This window comes from Neopsephotus bourkii, unplaced genomic scaffold (genome assembly GCF_033783945.1).
Source record: "Neopsephotus bourkii isolate Nb327-2 ecotype Australia unplaced genomic scaffold, CSIRO-AGI_Nbou_v1 NB_549, whole genome shotgun sequence".
In the NCBI taxonomy this organism is placed as follows: domain Eukaryota; kingdom Metazoa; phylum Chordata; class Aves; order Psittaciformes; family Psittacidae; genus Neopsephotus; species Neopsephotus bourkii.
In genome coordinates, this window is record NW_026901050.1 from 1,983,434 (window position 1) to 2,000,902 (window position 17,469).

Genomic DNA, 17,469 nt, shown 5'->3' on the forward strand with positions numbered 1-17,469 from the left:
TACATTTATAAGTATGCAAATTGTCAAGGAAATAAATCTTTTTCCAAGTATTTTGAAAGGGAAACATCAGGTCCTGTACAGATGCTGACAGACAGAAGTATGAGTTTTTATTTAGTGGCTGTTACAATTCTAATATGAAATGTAGCTCTTGCGTGCGGTCATACAAATGAGACAGAGGAATTCCCATAGAGAATAACAGGACCAATTTCATGACGGATACTGAGTATGAGGGCAAACTCCTTAATTTGAACTTTGTATTCAGGTAACTGTGGAGAGAGCAGCATGGAGGTGATCTGTTATTGATGAATTAATGGTAACCTTCATTATTTTCAAGAAAATATGCTGGACTTTGATGTAGTGGTAATTATTATGGGAAGTGGGGCTTGAGCCAATGGTAAAAGCAGAACCAATAAAAATAGTAGTACAGGAAGACTGATTGCAAGATAGGTATTTGCCAAAAGAGGGAAAAAACAACCTCCTGTCACCATCACAAACTCTATTTCCTATTACCCAATTTAGACAAGGGTGCTTATGGACATGAAAGAAAAATGTTACCTAAAAAGAGATGGACATGGTGACAAAAAAGCAGGATTGTTACTAGTTAGCTAACAGGAGCATTAATTAACAAAACAAACAAACAAACTCTTTCAAAAAGAGGTAAGCAAAAATAAAAGCTCCTAATAAAAGAGATGCATGTCCACAACACGAGAGGAAAACCAGTCATTTGCCATTTTGTAGACTTGGCACAGCACCACAAGACTTTGGGTGATACACTGAACACACTTCAGAGTGATTAAAATCAACAGTCTTTCATGATCCAGATTTATTTCATTTTCTGCACTTAACCTTTCCCCTTAGTCTTATAGCAACCACTTCCTGGAATTACTGCACTACTGACGAACACCAGTTGAAAACAGAGGTAAAGAAGTTTTCTTTGTCAACAGCCTGTAGGCTTGCAAAATTGAACCTGTTCTTTTATCTGCCTATGTTCATTTAGCCCACCAAGCAGTCTTTATTAAAGCTGAGGCATCAGGCAGTCAAAGTTCATTAATACCATTTATATAATCTCTGCAGTTTCAATTAACTCAGCAAGACATTCTACTACATGATAACAGTCTCATTAATTCAATAAAATCCCATAACTATTAACAATATGGTCTATGTTAAACGGGGTGTCACCTAGTAGAAAATAACAGCTTTAACAGCTTGTGATGAAACACAGGGCTTTTTCTGTGTGTTTTGTTTTAAATTTTATCCAGCTAAATATTCTATTCTTATGTAAAAGGTGTTATTTCTTGGTAAAGAATCAAGAGGATTTTAAATATGAGCAGAGGGTAATTAAGTCCTTTTAAGTCATATCAAAGAGTAAAGTAATACTTCTTGTTCAATAAATGATAGACTACATTAGCTGGAATGTGTTCTTCCATTTTCCCATCATCAGTACTCTGGACTATATTCACTAGAAAGGGGAGGCTGAATACTGTTGTTTTCTTTAGTAGTGCCCTTCAAAATGCAACTCACAGATCTCATTCTTATTCTCATGCAAACCTTATCACCTACTCATAGTCTGTAAAAAATGAGAAATAACCAGCTGATAGAGATTTCATGTGTTTGACAACTATGTATTTGATTTTTGTTACAAGCTGTAAGATAGTTCTTCAAAAGTAACTGTTCCTTCAACTCACATGCATCCTTTTTTTTTTCTCACAAAACACCACTAATTTCCTGGCTTGAGGACAGAGTGGTCACAGACCATGCCTGAAAGCTTACAGTGTCTTCTAAAAACCTTCACATTTACTGAACCTCTGTATTTTTGTCATGAAAACGTTTTTGGCTACCTAAAATTTGCTGCTCTACAGTTTATCATTTGTCAGTGCACACAGAGTATCCCTCAGTTTGTCAGGTCTACCCACTGTACTGATAATAGCCTGAATCAACTTCTGTATACTCTGCATATTGGTCTTGCTATATTAATTTAGTATCAAGCTTATCGTCACATCAAAATCTTCAGACCAAATGTTGAATTAAATTACCCTGCATCCCATATGGACACACAGTTAGTGCAGCTTTAAGGTTTTCTTTACCATTTTATCAAAAATGGTTCGAGCAGGTAACACGGTAAAAGCGGTTTTTGTAGCACCCTTATCCTTCAGTCAAGAGGCATTTGTCAGCTGCATTGTATTTGGATGCTACAGGTTCATATAAAAGATCTATTCACTAACGTAGTGGATAGCTTTAGGACTTTGAGGAGTAACTTCAAATATTATGTAAAAGTTAAAATAGTAATGCCTAAATTTCAAAAATCACTATTTTTTTTTTGTTTATTCATTACCATTTTTAATCCTGCTGCATACTGTCTTTCTTTGCCTAAGCAGAGAAAGCCTTTCTTTTTATTTTTCTTTCTTAGCCTGCACTGAAGAAAAAGATGCTGTTTGTAAAAAAATTTGAAGTTAGACAACTGAGCAACCTTAAAGAAAACAATTTGAGGGACTGTGTTATGAGGAAAAAGCATATGTTATTCAATGAGCTTACTTTTCTTACTATCCAGCTGACAAGCAGCTCTTTGATTACTTTAGCATTATGATACAACTTCAGATACAATGGAACTACATTATTGCCAAACCGCATAGAAAATGTTGAGTCAATGAATGCCACCTGTACAGGATTTTCATTACCTGCTTATAAAGCAACTGTTCATTTTCTCTGGCATAGCAGAACAGAACATCTGTAAGAATTTTCCTCACATTCTCTTGCTGGAAATACTGCATTTCAGGAAAGCTGAAAATGAAGAAATACAGTGAAGATAAACAATACAGCACACAGAATCTCAGTCGCTGGTCTTCTAGAAATGGTTTTAGGTATGACAGCATTTTCCCTTGTCTGCTTTTGCACTGCTCTGTGAATTGTGGATGCTGATAAGAGCAAGAATACTTCTAAAGAAGTATTTTTGCAGCCAAAATTCTGAACCACGTTCTTTAATATGCATCAGTCCACTAATAGGATGATGGTATCACCAGTTATATTTAAATAAACAATCCCTTTTAATATTATGAAAACTAGAGATCTGAAAGTACAGCGGCAGACTGTTTTAATCGCCAACTCCTTACAAACATCCAGTCCACTGAAAATGAACCTAATCAAAATAAAACAATGAAGTATATGAGTATGTTCCTGCCTAAAGAATCAGGTTCCTTTGATTCCCAATGTCATGAAAATAAATTGAGTTGATACAGAATGAAAGAAAATAGAATGAGAGGCAATGACTGAAGCAAAAATCTACCCACTTCCTGTGGACAGGAACTAGTACTAAGCCTAGCAGGCCAGTCAACCATTCTGGTTCCAGGTGGTACAGCACCCCAATAGCAACTTAATGCAAAGACTGTGCTCCAGCAATTACCAAGTCCTTCACCAGAGAATCTTAAACTTGCTAGAAAAGGAGCGTGATCAAAAAGTCCAAGCAACAACAATTCCCCTCAGAATAACTATTCAGTTAAAATTAAACCAGCTGCAAACTGTTACCTACTGATTAATTTCATTCAGGTACCAGAAAAATAAGCACCAAAGATCAATTCTCCTTAAATAACTTTTTATGACATCCTCCATTTTTTTTAATCTGTGTTAAGTTGGCAACTGTAACTGCACCATCAGTCTGCCCTGCAGTTTCACTAATAGCGCTTAGCCCTGTTCTTCATTTTTTGAAGATAAAGGTCAGGCAAAGGAAGACTGTAAAAGCTACAGTAAGTTAAGGAAGCTTGTAAACTTTCCAGTTATGCTGGAAAAAAAATGGAAGAAAGAAAAGCATGTCAGCAGAAACATATACACAAATGTTCAATAATTCATGAAAATTTAAAAAATAATTAGCATTTTAATGACAGTATCTCATAGTTGACATGAAAACCAGTATCCTAAGCTCCAATATATCTTACTGGCATCTTTTGTGATGCAACATTATTAGGCATTTCACTGTTTATAGTACCTGTCTCAAATAAATTTTACAATTATGAAATCATTTGACATTCTGGCAAATATCCTTTACAGACATAGAATGAAGTGGACCTAGTGTCAGAATAAGTGAAAAGAAGCTGGGAAAATCCTGTTATCTGCATATAATCCAGGAAAATATAACTATTTACAGTCTGTAACTATTCTGGTTCAACTTTCACTTCTCCTTGAGTGTTGGAGGCAGGAAATAAGCTGATTGTGCAGGACATACTTTAATGAGTAAGTGCACAAACAAAAGTGGGTTTTTTTTTCATGGGTAGTGAAGAAGTAACTAGATGGAAAAAAAATGTTTCATAAAGCAACCACCCCAAACCACATCCAGCTACATGGAGCAAAAACAAAACCAAAAAAATCTGGAAAGGTAGGATACTAAAAGGAAAAGATCAAACTGGACAAAGAAAACCATAAGATTACTTAAAAAGATAACACAGTAACCCTCAGGCTAGATTGCTGACATAAAGGCTATATAGTATTGTCAGTTTTGAGATGAAATCTCAGGGACTGTAGATAATTTTTCTTCAAGCAAATTTTCTTTTTCCTCCTTCCCAAGTCTTAAGTTACAATGCTAAACTTAGACCAGTTATAGCAAGGCTGTTGTAAAGCCTGTCATAGAGAAACAATATAGGGAACTTTAATGAATTACTTTAGATAAAACTATTAGTGTTAATAATTACTGTAGTCATTTCACAGAGGTGATGAACAGGTGAGCACAAAACCATAATTAATTAAGGCTAGAAAAGTGCTCTGAAATCCTTGGATGAAGGACCTGAATCCAGAGCCAAGGCAGAGGAGACACTGTGGCTTACACGTAGCAATGCTTAAGTCCTGTGGAAGGCATTGGGATGAAAGGTGCAGCATTTTCCTGGCACCTGGTGGGGGTAATGGTAGACCAACATTTGGAAACTTGTATGCACTTGTACTAATCATATTACTGTAAAGGAAGGACACAGCTGAGACCAAAAGTGCATTACGGCAGATGGCAATCGACATAATTTAGGGGTTTGAAGAGATTATTTCTGAAGGACTGTTATTCAGGCCTGCCCTAAGAAGTTTAGGAAAAGAAGACTAATAAAGAAAACCCCAAAATACACAGACATATCTGTGAGGATCTAGTAATATCAGAGATTGTTACACAAAAGATAATAATGAACTCAGGAATAAGCTGGCTGAAGTATTAATTATAGTAAATGTAAATACAAGAGATCACAGAGGAACTATCAGTTCAGGATGGATTTTTATTGAGAATGTCATTTCATGATTAAAGCACTGTTTTAGAAATACAGTATTCTCAAATCAGGCAAGGTAAGGAGACTTTTCATGAGCACTGGAATACTATGTTTAATTACGTTTCTGAGAAAGACTACATAAGGACATGGGAATTTTGCTAGACCGTTTTACCACAACCACTACAATTAAACAACAGTGCATTCAAGTCCCTGCTGTCTGAAAGCAAACACCATTGCAAGTTAGTTACAATTCTCTAAAACATTCCTTTAGCCCACTTAGGGTCCCATATACCAGAGGCAAGCCAGACTTATGACACAGAAGAAACAGGCTGGCAACCAAATAAAAGGATGCACAAATACTTTATAAAACAAATTTGGTGGCAGATAGGAATAAGGCTCTTATCCACAGCCATGGAATGACCATCTTTCTTTCACAGACAGACTCCATTCCCTGCCATTCCCCAACGCTGTTACTCAGCTGGAATGGGGAAAGATACTAAAACCAGAAAAAAACCAAGATGCTCTTGTAAAGGTTTGGTAAAAGATAATAATAACTCCCCACTCCTCCCTTGTTGTTTGCTTTTTTCTTGGAAAGGAATAAATTGCTGTGTAAAGATATATATTCCTTCCAGCAGTCCATCCTCTTACATAGAAACTAGACTTTGTCCCCTGAAACTTAATGTATTGCTGTTTCTTCCCATCGCTCCTACATGTTTAGGAAGGATGCAGCTGCCTTCCTTGATACCTTTTTTATAGGTGGGTTTGGGTTTTGGTTTTTTTTTGTTATTTGGGAGACAGACTTTGAAACAGCAGCACCCACCACTACTCATCTCCACAATTTCCATTGCCCTAAATTGTGACTGTTACTTCTGCAGCAAAAACTAGGTAGACCAATACATAAAAATACTACTACAGAAGAAAAGAATTCTACTTGATTAGTCGACTGGGAATGCTCCCTAAGCATTTTGTTGTTTAAAATACTGCAAAGAGAAAGAGGCTAATAAAATCTAACCATTTATAATCTTAGATGTACAAAGTGATGCCAGCAAGTAGACTGGTGTTTTGTTTTGACTGGTAGTTAGATGCTCTTGCATCTGCCAATCTTCTGATTTCTCCATTTCTGGAAAATGTTTTCAAAATTCTTCTTTATCACTTAGCTGCTTAATCATCTCAAAATAAATCTGCATTGTTTCTTGGTACATCTTTTGACTGACAGCAATTAATCACTGCATTCCTAAGTCTGAGTTACTATGGTGCTAGTTCATGCACATTCCTTTTTTAGTAGAACAATAGAATGCAGTATTATAGTCATAACTTGGTTGATATTGTTATCTACATTTAAAGTAAGGCTTTTACTTGATTTATAGTAAACCTCTCTTACCCTCTCTCCCACCCTCATTTTTAGAAGCTTCTCACTTAGATAGAAAGAGATGGTGTTTGGTTCCAGCTCAAATGTACATATTTCTAGGCGGCTGAAGGAAAATCCATTCTGAACCTCTCAAATCCCATAAAAAGTAAGTCAGGTGGTTAAACAGAACTGTTGATCACCAGTGAGTTAGGACTAATTAAACCAAATCCTTCCCTACTTCCCTTGGAAGTACTGGAAATTCTTATGTAACAGGCAAAAAACTGTATTTAGACATTATGGCTTGCCTCTCCTGACTTTAGGTGACTCAGTTAGGTTCAAGTGACCTAGAAGCCCTTTATAATTACTGCAGTAAAACATACTACTCTACAGGGTGATTTATCAGACTTTAATACTAGACATTTACATTAGGAAGATGTGATTTGTGTCCTAGAATTCTTCAGGTACATACACACACACACACACAAGCCAATTTAAACCAGTACCGAGTTTAAAAGCATATTTCTGTGATTTTTCTCCCACCTATTATGACTACTAAGTCTGACTACAGAGACTTCTAATAAAGACATTATGAAGTTAAATTTTTAACTGCTTTGATTTGTAGAGGTTTACTACTCTGTGCAGGTAGTGTCACTCTCTATAGCATTATTTACTCGATGCTGTTGGATGACGAAGTACTGAACTGGGTGACAAAGAATATAAAATATTCCCTAAATAAGAAACAGAAGCTAGAAGGTAATGATTATGTAACTGAACATAATACTAAACTATTTTAGGCTACCATAGACTCATAGAATAGTTAGGGTTGGAAAGGACATTAAGATCATCTAGTTCCAACTCCCCTGCCATGGGCAGGGACACCTCGCACTAAACCATGTCACCCAAGGCTCTGTCCAACTTGGCCCTGAACACCGCCAGGGATGGAGCATTCACAACCTCCTTGAGCAACCCATTCCAGTGCCTCACCACCCTCACAGTAAATAACTTCTTCCTTACATCCAATCTAAAATTCCCCTGTTTAAGTTTTAACTTGTCACTACAGTCCCTAATGAAGAGTCCATCCCCAGCATCCCTATAGCGCCCCTCCAGATACTGAAAGGCTGCTATGAGGTCTCCACGCAGCCTTCTCTTCTCTAGACTGAACAGCCCCAAATTTCTCAGCCTGTCTTCATATGGGAGGTGCTCCAGTTCCCTGATCATCCTCGTGGCCCTCCTCTGGACTTGTTCCAACAATTCCATGTCCTTTTTATGTTGAAGACACCAGAACTGCACACAGTACTCCACGTGAGGTCTCACGAAAGCAGAGTAGAGGGGCAGGATCACCTCCTTTGACCTGCTGGTCACGCTCCTTTTGATGCAGCCCAGGATACAGTTGGTTTTCTGGGCTGCCTATCATAAAAAGCACTGTAAGTTAATGTCAGATCCAGAAATTTATTTAAAGAATAGAAATGAAAAGGACAGGATGTAATAGAGGGTACTTACATTCCAGAGCCAAGGAATGTAGAACTTACTGCTTCTTACACTGACAGTTTACAAACAGATACATATGTATACATAAACTGCATGCTATGTTTTATGATTAGGCAAACAACAAGTGTCTATATAAATACATGTAGTTTATCAAATAAATTCATGTTACTTTGATGATTAATTTTGCTCCTTCATTGTCTGACTTATTTTGGTATTGATGACACATAATGTATGCTGTTATTGTTTCAAGTAGATATTATTTTATACAAATACATAAATGGAAATATCTTTGGACACCATTACTGATATTAGTGAACATTACTCACCCTGCCACTTTCCATGGACTTAGTGTCTACATACATACTTTTAAATAACAATCTTACATCCAACATAACCCCCATAGAACTTTTCATTCTCCAATTATAGTTTAGATACGTATATATTTTAATCTTAGAACATCCTGATCTGTTTCCTTTAACAAACAAAAAATACCATCTGTTGTGAGAATGCACATGAAAGCATACTCAGATTTTAATTATACATCTCATGGCAAAATGCATTCAAGAATGGGTCTAGGGACGGACACATAAAATATTCCAAAACCAGACAGCAATGATTTCTTCTGCATGACTTGGTTTCTGTAAATGAAAATGTGTGAGCTTGGGATTTGTAAAATCTACGACTATCACCATTTTTTTCAAGTTATAAGGAAAAATATTTGCAATACGGTAAAATTTCACATGGTAGCAAAGCAGTAATTGAATTTAATTAGATTTACACATCAGTCAATGCTTCCAGTCTGAAAAAAAAATGTTTTCAGGAACTGAGTGTTCTAACTCAAACAAGTTCCTCAACAGGAATGACCTAAAGGCCAAGAAGATGAAAAGATAATCACAGTAATATTAGGACAATTTTTAAAAGGCATATGTGACAAATAACACTAGAAAAGCGAGAAATAAAAATAGAAAAGCTTAACTTCTCTCGATGAGTGACATTTCCGTTACTAATTACAAACTGTTTATTTTTTAATTATTGATCGCTAAGAATTAAAGAAAATATGTTTGATTTTTTATAATGATCATAATTTAGTTAAAAGACCTTTTAGTTTCTCTTACTTTCTCTTTGCTTCATATGTGAAACTCTGCTTTAAATTTCACATAGTAGTACATTTCTTAATATTTTAATTTAGAAGAGCTTTTCTTCAATGATACCAGTAAATCTCCACGGTTTAATGTTTAACTCAATTTTCTCATTTTTCACTCCAAGAAAGCTGTATTTTTATACATTTAATATATGTTTCCACACATTCATGTTTAACAATCCTGACATTTACACTAACCGAAGTCAAGATAACACAATATAATGTATAACACATAAAAATGCAGAATCGAAATTTATATATAGAAATTTCTGTAAAGATCTACATACGTTCTCGTCACATCTTGTTCAATCATTGCTCGAAGCTCTTTATCCTGGAAAAATTTATTCCAAAGACTCTAAAATAAGGAAAAATAATTGTATGAAATAGAGACTTCTACTAATAGTTCAGGCTAATATACTACATCAGCAAAGTACTGCACAAATATTAACTAATTAATCCTCAAAATTCCTGGTAGAGTGGTATATCAGTATTGGTATATATGTTGGTGACCAGCCCAGTGAAGTAACATTTGTGAATCAGCCCAATGAATCTGAGAAAGTCAGTTTAGATCAGAGATGAAAACATTCAAGTCCCTGGATCCTTGTTCTAGGCTCACTCCATTTGCTCACTGGATGGTTGGTCTGTGAGTTACTTGTAAGGGATCTACGAAGACTGTTTATAAAGGCAGAGTAAATTAAAACTTACTAGAACCAGCAGGTCAACAGAAAAGAATTCAATAGTTCATGCCTGGAAAAGAAAGGTACCGTACTGTACTACATTCCTCCTATGAATGCATGTGCTTTAAATGAATGCTCCTATAATTTCCATACTAAGAAATTGTTTGGAATTAAGCTAGTTTGTCTTGGTGGAGGCATATGAAGATGACATACTTCTAATGGTACATATACACAGGGCAAGTCAAGACTAGCCATTCTAAAAAAAGTTCTGGTAGGGAAAACCAGGATATTTAAAGCTCACTGTTGACACAAAAGAAAGTAACAAACAAATAAATAAATCAGTGAGTTCAAAGTAGGTTTAGTTTCTTCTGTATGTGTGCTTATGATGATTTCCATTTTTGTTCTTTGGTTTCCTTGCCTTGTTTACCAATATTTTGCAATAACTAACCTGAAAGAAGTCAGCAAATGTTGTTGTCTGTATACTCCAGAAAAAAGTATTCCAAAGCCTATTCTTTATTGTAATGAGATGGTAGCTTGGCCATAGTGAACAAAATCTATAGCAGACTTCTAATGCAGGTTAGTTTTCAGATAGCAACAGCACCAATGAATGAAATACTGTACAAAGAGAGCTGATACAATACTTCCAGAATTGCAGAAACAATTCATTACCATGGTGGCTTATGATCCACAGAAAGGAAAGTAAATTAGTGTTATCTAGCAGAAGGTAAAATAACAAAAACCAAGTTAATTGGCTTCTATATTTGTGTTACAAACTATGAAAAAAACCCCTAAACTTTAACAGTAATCATATACTTGAAAATGTCTTATGTAAAACCAGTATCTTTTTAATTCACAGCTCTTTTCATGCAGCTAGGTCACATTTTTAAACTTCCCTGCCCCTGCTCCCATCCCAGTCCATCAGAGAAAAGCATAAAGGAAACAGAATCTGCACACGAAGAGGAAACAAAACCCAGGACACTGAAAGGGTAAAACATTAAAGTCACTGCAGAGGCTCAAAGACACTTTGCTCTCCATTCCTATGCCTGATTTGGACTATGGCTTTGTTTTATAGATGAATTTGCTGCCACATACTATGACATGTCAAACCTTGTCTTCTAAAAGACATCACAGGCAGAAAGAAGGTTAAGCCACTGTGCATGATCCCAAACTAAAGCAGAAATAGAATCACAGAATAGTTAGGGTTGGAAAGGACCTTAAGATCATCAAGTTCCAACCCCCCTGCCATGGGCAGGGACACCTCACCCTAAACCATATCACCCAAGGCCTTGTCCAACCTGGCCTTGAACACCGCCAGGAATGGAGCATTCACAACCTCCCTGGGCAATCTATTCCAGTGCCTCACCACCCTAACACGAAAGAATTTCCTCCTTATATCCAATCTAAACTTCCCCTGTTTAAGTTTTAACCCATTACCCCTTGTCCTATCACTACAGTCCCTAATGAAGAGTCCATCCACAGCATCCCTGTAGGCCCCCTTCAGATACTAGAAGGCTGCTATGAGGTCTCCACGCAGCCTTCTCTTCTCCAGGCTGAACAGCCCCAACTTTCTCATCCTGTCTTCATATGGGAGGTGCTCCACTCCCCTGATCATTCTTGTGGCCCTCCTCTGGACTTGTTCCAACAGATCCATGTCCTTTTTATGTTGAGGACACCAGAACTGCACACAATACTCCAGGTGAGGTCTCAATAAGAGCAAAGGGGCAGGATCAACTCCTTCGACCTCCTGGTCACACTCCTTTTGATGCAGCCCAGGATACGGTTGGCTTTCTAGGCTGCAAGCGCACACTGAAGCCGGCTCATGTTCATTTTCTCATCGACCAGCACCCCCAAGTCCTTCTCCACAGGGCTGCTCTGAATCTCTTCTCTGCCCAGCCTGTAGCTGTGCCTGGGATTGCTCCGACCCAGGTGTAGGACCTTGCACTTGGCATGGTTAAACTTCATAAGGTTGGCATCAGCCCACCTCACAAGCGTGTCAAGGTCCCTGGATGGCATTCCTTCCCTTCCGCGTATCAACCGAACCACACAGCTTGGTGTCATTGGCAAACTTGCTGAGGGCGCACTCAATCCCACTGTTCATGTCAGTGACGAAGATGTTGAACAAGACCGGTCCCAACACCGATCCCTGAGGGACACCACTCGTTACAGGTCTCCAGCTGGGCATTGAGCCATTGACCACAACTCTTTGTGTGCGGCCATTCAGCCAGTTCTTTATCCACAGAGTGGTCCACCTATTAAATTGATGTCTCTCCAATTTAGAGACAAGGATGTCGTGTGGGACAGTGTCGAATGCTTTACACAAATCCAAGCAGATAACATCGACTGCTCTACCCCTGTCCATCAGTTGTGTAGCCCCATCATAAAAGGCCACCAAATTGGTCAGGCAGGATTTCCCCTTAGTGAAGCCATGCTGGCTGTCACCAAGCACCTTGCTGTTTTTCATGTGCCTTAGCATGCCTTCCAGGAAAACCTGCTCAAGATTTTGCCAGGCACAGAGGTGAGACTGACTTCAAATACTTTAAATCTTTCATATTTGACACAACCTTCTGTCCAGCTGGATGCAAGAATGGTTTGAGGGCATGCACAGTCATACTGACTGCAGAGCCACCAACATGCCTATCAACACTTCCGTGTCTCAACAAGAAAATTGTTCTCCTTCTGCATTGAATATGAAGCAGAGTACAACACTACAAACAAAATATCTGCTTCTGTTTGAGAACAAAATGGAAGTATAAATAGTATCACCCATGATACCTGTGATAGTCTTTACAGGTGTAAATCTCTTAATGCAACCAAAAAAATTATTTTCATGGTATTAAGTTGCTCTTAAGTTTGATTTATAAAAAAATCAAAGATGGTTACAACATAAAAGTGTAAAGATACGTGCTTTAAAATACTTAAGAGCTTTTCAGGTATTAGAAAATGCAGTAGAAAACCATCATAAAGAAAAAAAAACAACCACCCAAGCAAAAAAGTTGTTCAAAATTAAGCCCCCAAATCTATGTTAACCCTACTCAAAGTGTCATGACTCTGAAAATTCCAAGCTACTAGGAGATCCTGTTAATTTCAGTGAGTTGGGTGCTCTGCACTTAATGACAGTCAGGCCAAATACTTTTACCATATATTTAGTATTTCTTTAAAATCTGGATCTTTCAATTTGGAGCTGGCTCCTTTTGGATTAGAAAAGAAACTTATTTCATTCAACGATAAAGAAAAAGGAAAACATTGGAAGAAAAGCCTATCTTGCAGCCTGATACTTTAAATATTAACTCAGCACATATACAACTCAAGGTACAGAACAATTCTATTTTTTGCTGGAGAAAAACTTCCAAGGCTGAACAGTCTTCCAGGAGAGGGTTCTTTTGTATTTGCTGTTAACAGCAGGCCCTTCATATTTACTCTTTAAACACTCCTTCGACTAAAGCCATTTTACATATAAAATGAAAACACACAGCAGTAAAAAGGTACATTGGTTAAAGAAAACATATGCTGTGAAATTGGACTTCCAGTCCAGCACTGATTTTTTTTGTTCATCACAACCTCCCTGAAAAACCAGAATAGTAACCTGGAAATGAGCATTTCTGGTTGTTCAGCTGAGCCTGCGAACCAATTGTTAACACAAGTCAGTTTGGAAATTTAGGAAAGAGATATTAGCACCTGCCATTTTGCTTTCCTCAGCAAGAACTCAACTTGTGTCAGAATGATGATGACGATAATGTTAGTAGCACCTGTGCCGACAGAAACAAGGGTCAACTCACCCCCTCATCCTGAGACAGTGGGTTGTTGATTATCAGATCTTGCTGTCCCGCTTTCCGAGGGTTTGTAATGTGCTGGGTAAAAAGAGAAAAAAATCAAATCCTCTTCTGTTATAAGTATTAATGTCTAAGTCAAAGTATGAGAGTAGAGAACCTATTTTGTGCCAACTTACAATTTCTTTGATCTTATTGTAAGAAGTTCTTAAGTCTGAAGTGGTTTTAATCCATTGACTTCTGTCTTGGGGTAGAACCTCCAGAAATAACTATCAACAAAACAAGATGAATCCATTAAGTTTCATAAATTTAACAGAGCTTTTCATATAAATCCTACCAGATAGCATAAACCATCTCAGCAAGGAGAAGCAAGTACTTTACATGTAAGAAGAAGACAGAGACCTATAAGATACCCCTGGCTTTATTATTTTCCTGTCAATAAATATGAAGGCAGAAATAGTAGCAGTTCTACTGTATGAAATAAAGCATTAAAGAGAACTGAAGCCACAAACACAAGCTTTGTAAACTGTCACAACTTCAGAAGACTTGACTTGAGACTTCCAAGGAGAAAGAAAATGCAAAGAAATGAAAATAAAGATACAAAACTAGAAGCTATTTACCGAACATTGATGACCTAATGCAACTTGCTTAAAATGAAGCATGAATGCAGAGCAGAAACTAAACACTCAGAGATATGCTCTACCTAAGAAATGTGGAAAGGGAAAATCTTAATCTATAGAAATGAAACACACTTTAGAATTCTGCAAGACAATTAAGAGAGTCAGTTTTGCAAGAGTCTTTGAGAATGCCTACATCACAATTCTTTCATATTTCTGTTTAAAAATGGTTAGAAACTATTGGAAGATAACTTTGATTTCATAGAAAATAAAGAAGAAACAGAGTATTTTCTTGCTTTTTAAATATTTTTATTTACACATTACAAAGTGTTAAGAAACAGTAAATGCTGACAAACAAAAAACATCCCCAAATTACTAAAAATATTTCAGAACTTAACAAAAACATAGATAATATTTTTAAAACAGGCAGCCTAAACCAGAGCCCTAACCCATATCTGGACATGGAAATAAAACCAACCTGATATCTAAAATAAAACCACTCCTTGGCTTAATTAGTGGACAGTCAAGGACTTGATGCTTTTCTTAGCTCAGGGTTTTGAGTTATGGCCTCCTAATTTAGAAGCACAAGAACAAGCAGGCTGGTAAAATAATGCTTGTGGCATACATTCATCTGGCCTTCTGAAGAAAGTATTTTCATTAACTTTAAATTTGTTCACTGCTACATACATTTCAAATTTCTTTCATTCATATACAAAGAGTATTTTCATTTTCTTTTTATAGGTCTTCATGCCAAAGTGAAGCTTGAGAAATTCCAAGTGAGGTAATTTGAATTATCAGTGCTAACATACAGTAACTCTGCTAGGGAAAATGTACTGTCAGTGCACAAGAGAAGACCTGATGCCAGTGCAACAAAATTATTTTGGACTTTATATAGCATCAAAGAGTATTACTTTGCTTTCTTTCTCTCTTCCTTCTCCTGCAACTTTAAAAAAATATAGTAAGAGACCTCTGAGGACCTGTTGTGTTTTAATATTGGAAGATCTGTCTTCCTTCTCTATTCAGTCTTCACTATCTCATTTCATTGGGAAAAGCTGCTAGCAGAAGCATCAGACTGATTTTAAAGGAGTCCCAAGTTCCACAAAACATAAATTTTGAGACAAAACTTCATTTTTATTTCCAGTGCACAACTTCACTGCAGAGAGACTGTGAGGAGATGGTGTGTGGCACTCAATCCTAAACACACCACCCAGCACAAGGATATTCTTTCCTAGGAATATTTTGCTATCACCTGCAATTCAGCTTTAAGGCAACTCAGTACGATTAGAAAATGTCCTATGAATTATAAAAATGAGTAGGAAAATGCTGGGATGAAGTCTGTCGGAAAATTCATGATTCTTTGCATCAATAATCTTCCAGCGCATCAAGTAATGTGTTGATATATTGCAACCACAAACTGTAAATAAATATTTTCTCTTCTTACCTTCCAGCAAACACTACGGAACCTGCTGCTTCTCAGCTGCCCATTAATCCCCTTCAGCCGTATAGTTGCCAAGTAATTGTTGTTTACAAATAGTTCTTCCCATTCTTTGCTGTGTGCAAAAGCAAAAGGAACGAACATTTAAACAAAAAAACAAGCTTTAACTGATTTAAGGACTATATGACATTACACAATATCAGATAAGCCAGGAAAGGAACTTTTAAAAAATGTATATATTTAGTTGTGTACCACTTCTAAACGCATGGCTGTCTTTTTGGACACATTTCTTCTTTGATTTAATGAATATGTAGATCGCTATAATTATGCCAGCTACTGAAATTCATAATGTCTATGGAGGCTATTCCATTTCCTCTAAAATGTTGGTACTGCAGTTCAGTGAATAAACAAGAAAAATGAATATTAATATAAGCACGTTCATGTTTCAGCTGTAGACAAAGAAGTACCTATTCCAAAAATATGCAACCGAAAAGTATACTGTTGACTGTATTAGCTCCTCACATGACATATTTGCTTAAATGAACCTTCTTTTCTTCCTAATGTCAAGCTGGGCAGTTAAGCATCATAGAAGATGACTTTCTTCAACATTTAGTGCTATTTACTATTGAAATCACTCCTACTTCTTTCTACATGATCAGTTTTAAAATTTTAACAGGTGCTAGCAAATTTAAAAAAAATCAAAAAATTAAAAAGCCTCACTGTATAAACTGTTGAAGGCAAGCTTCAGTACCTTGCAGTACCTATGGCTGACTAGATAAACAACCTAAATATGCCTCCCAGGCATGCAGGCACCAGGGGCCTAACACCTGTGCCTCATTAATATACAAGTAAATAGGCTCTACTGGGAAACAATTGGAAATTAATTGTCCCAAACCATCTACTGAGTTTGAATAAAAGAATGAAATCTGTATTTCCTGCACCTTCTACTGAAATATACAAGAAGAGTATAAGCCGATTGATGGTCTTAGTAGCCCAAGACTTGCTCACAGACTCTGCAACCCCTTTAAAATTCAAAGGGTAATTTCAGTGTAAGAAGCTGGGTTATGTGCAAGAAAATGTGTTTCAGATTTATTTTCAGTCCATGTCCTTAAGGTGAGCATCTCCTTCTCCCACTGTTGCATGGGAGACTATTACTTCTCCCTGGGAGACCAAATGAAACCAGAAAGAGGGAAACTACTACTATGACTCCAGGGTAAGATCTCACTAGATTTCCTTTGCTAAGAAAGGTCACAGAGTGGGTTATAGTGAACACCAATAGAAAAACTCAGGTTTTGCAAGCTGCCCTAAATATATGCAAACTATGGTTAGGTAATTTTCAGCCTTCTAAGCTGAGTTGTGAGGGTGAGTTTTTTTTAAACCTTGTTTTAGGTAAAAATTTCACAGTTCCATAACAGAATTATAAGATACACTTGTGGGGAACAGTTGGGGTACGGACTTGGCAAGCCAGGAAATTATGGTCCTGTTCCTCTGAGATGGAGCAAGCTGAGCTCACTCTTCACACTGAGATCAGAAGCACTGTGTTTGTGAATGCATCACCTTTCAGCTAGGATCATATTCAAAAACAACAAAAAAAGAGTTTTTACTTCTGGGTCTTGATTATTAATGACTTTGAAAAGGAAAGGTCCTCCAGATAAGAACAAAGATGACTAAAACAGTGTTAGCTTGCAGGGCTTAAGGCTACTTTTAGCTTCTGGCAACTGCCAGTATTCTCAAGTGACCAACATAGCAGCAAGTAGTTCCAGTAGTG

General features: G+C 37.0%; 1 protein-coding gene across 7 annotated transcripts in view; it reads right to left on the reverse strand.

The window, feature by feature from the left end:
* The window catches only part of TBC1D5 (TBC1 domain family member 5), a 403,210-nt gene that overhangs the window by 129,676 nt on the left and 256,065 nt on the right, over positions 1-17,469 (reverse strand). For all 7 annotated transcript variants that reach the window (XM_061351052.1, XM_061351053.1, XM_061351057.1 and 4 more), the window contains 5 exons: positions 15,708-15,816; positions 13,829-13,918; positions 13,659-13,730; positions 9,493-9,560; positions 2,676-2,778 (listed from right to left, as the gene is read on the reverse strand). In XM_061351052.1, coding sequence (XP_061207036.1) covers positions 2,676-2,778; positions 9,493-9,560; positions 13,659-13,730; positions 13,829-13,918; positions 15,708-15,816 — 442 coding nt within the window. The remainder of the gene's footprint in view (positions 1-2,675; positions 2,779-9,492; positions 9,561-13,658; positions 13,731-13,828; positions 13,919-15,707; positions 15,817-17,469) is intronic.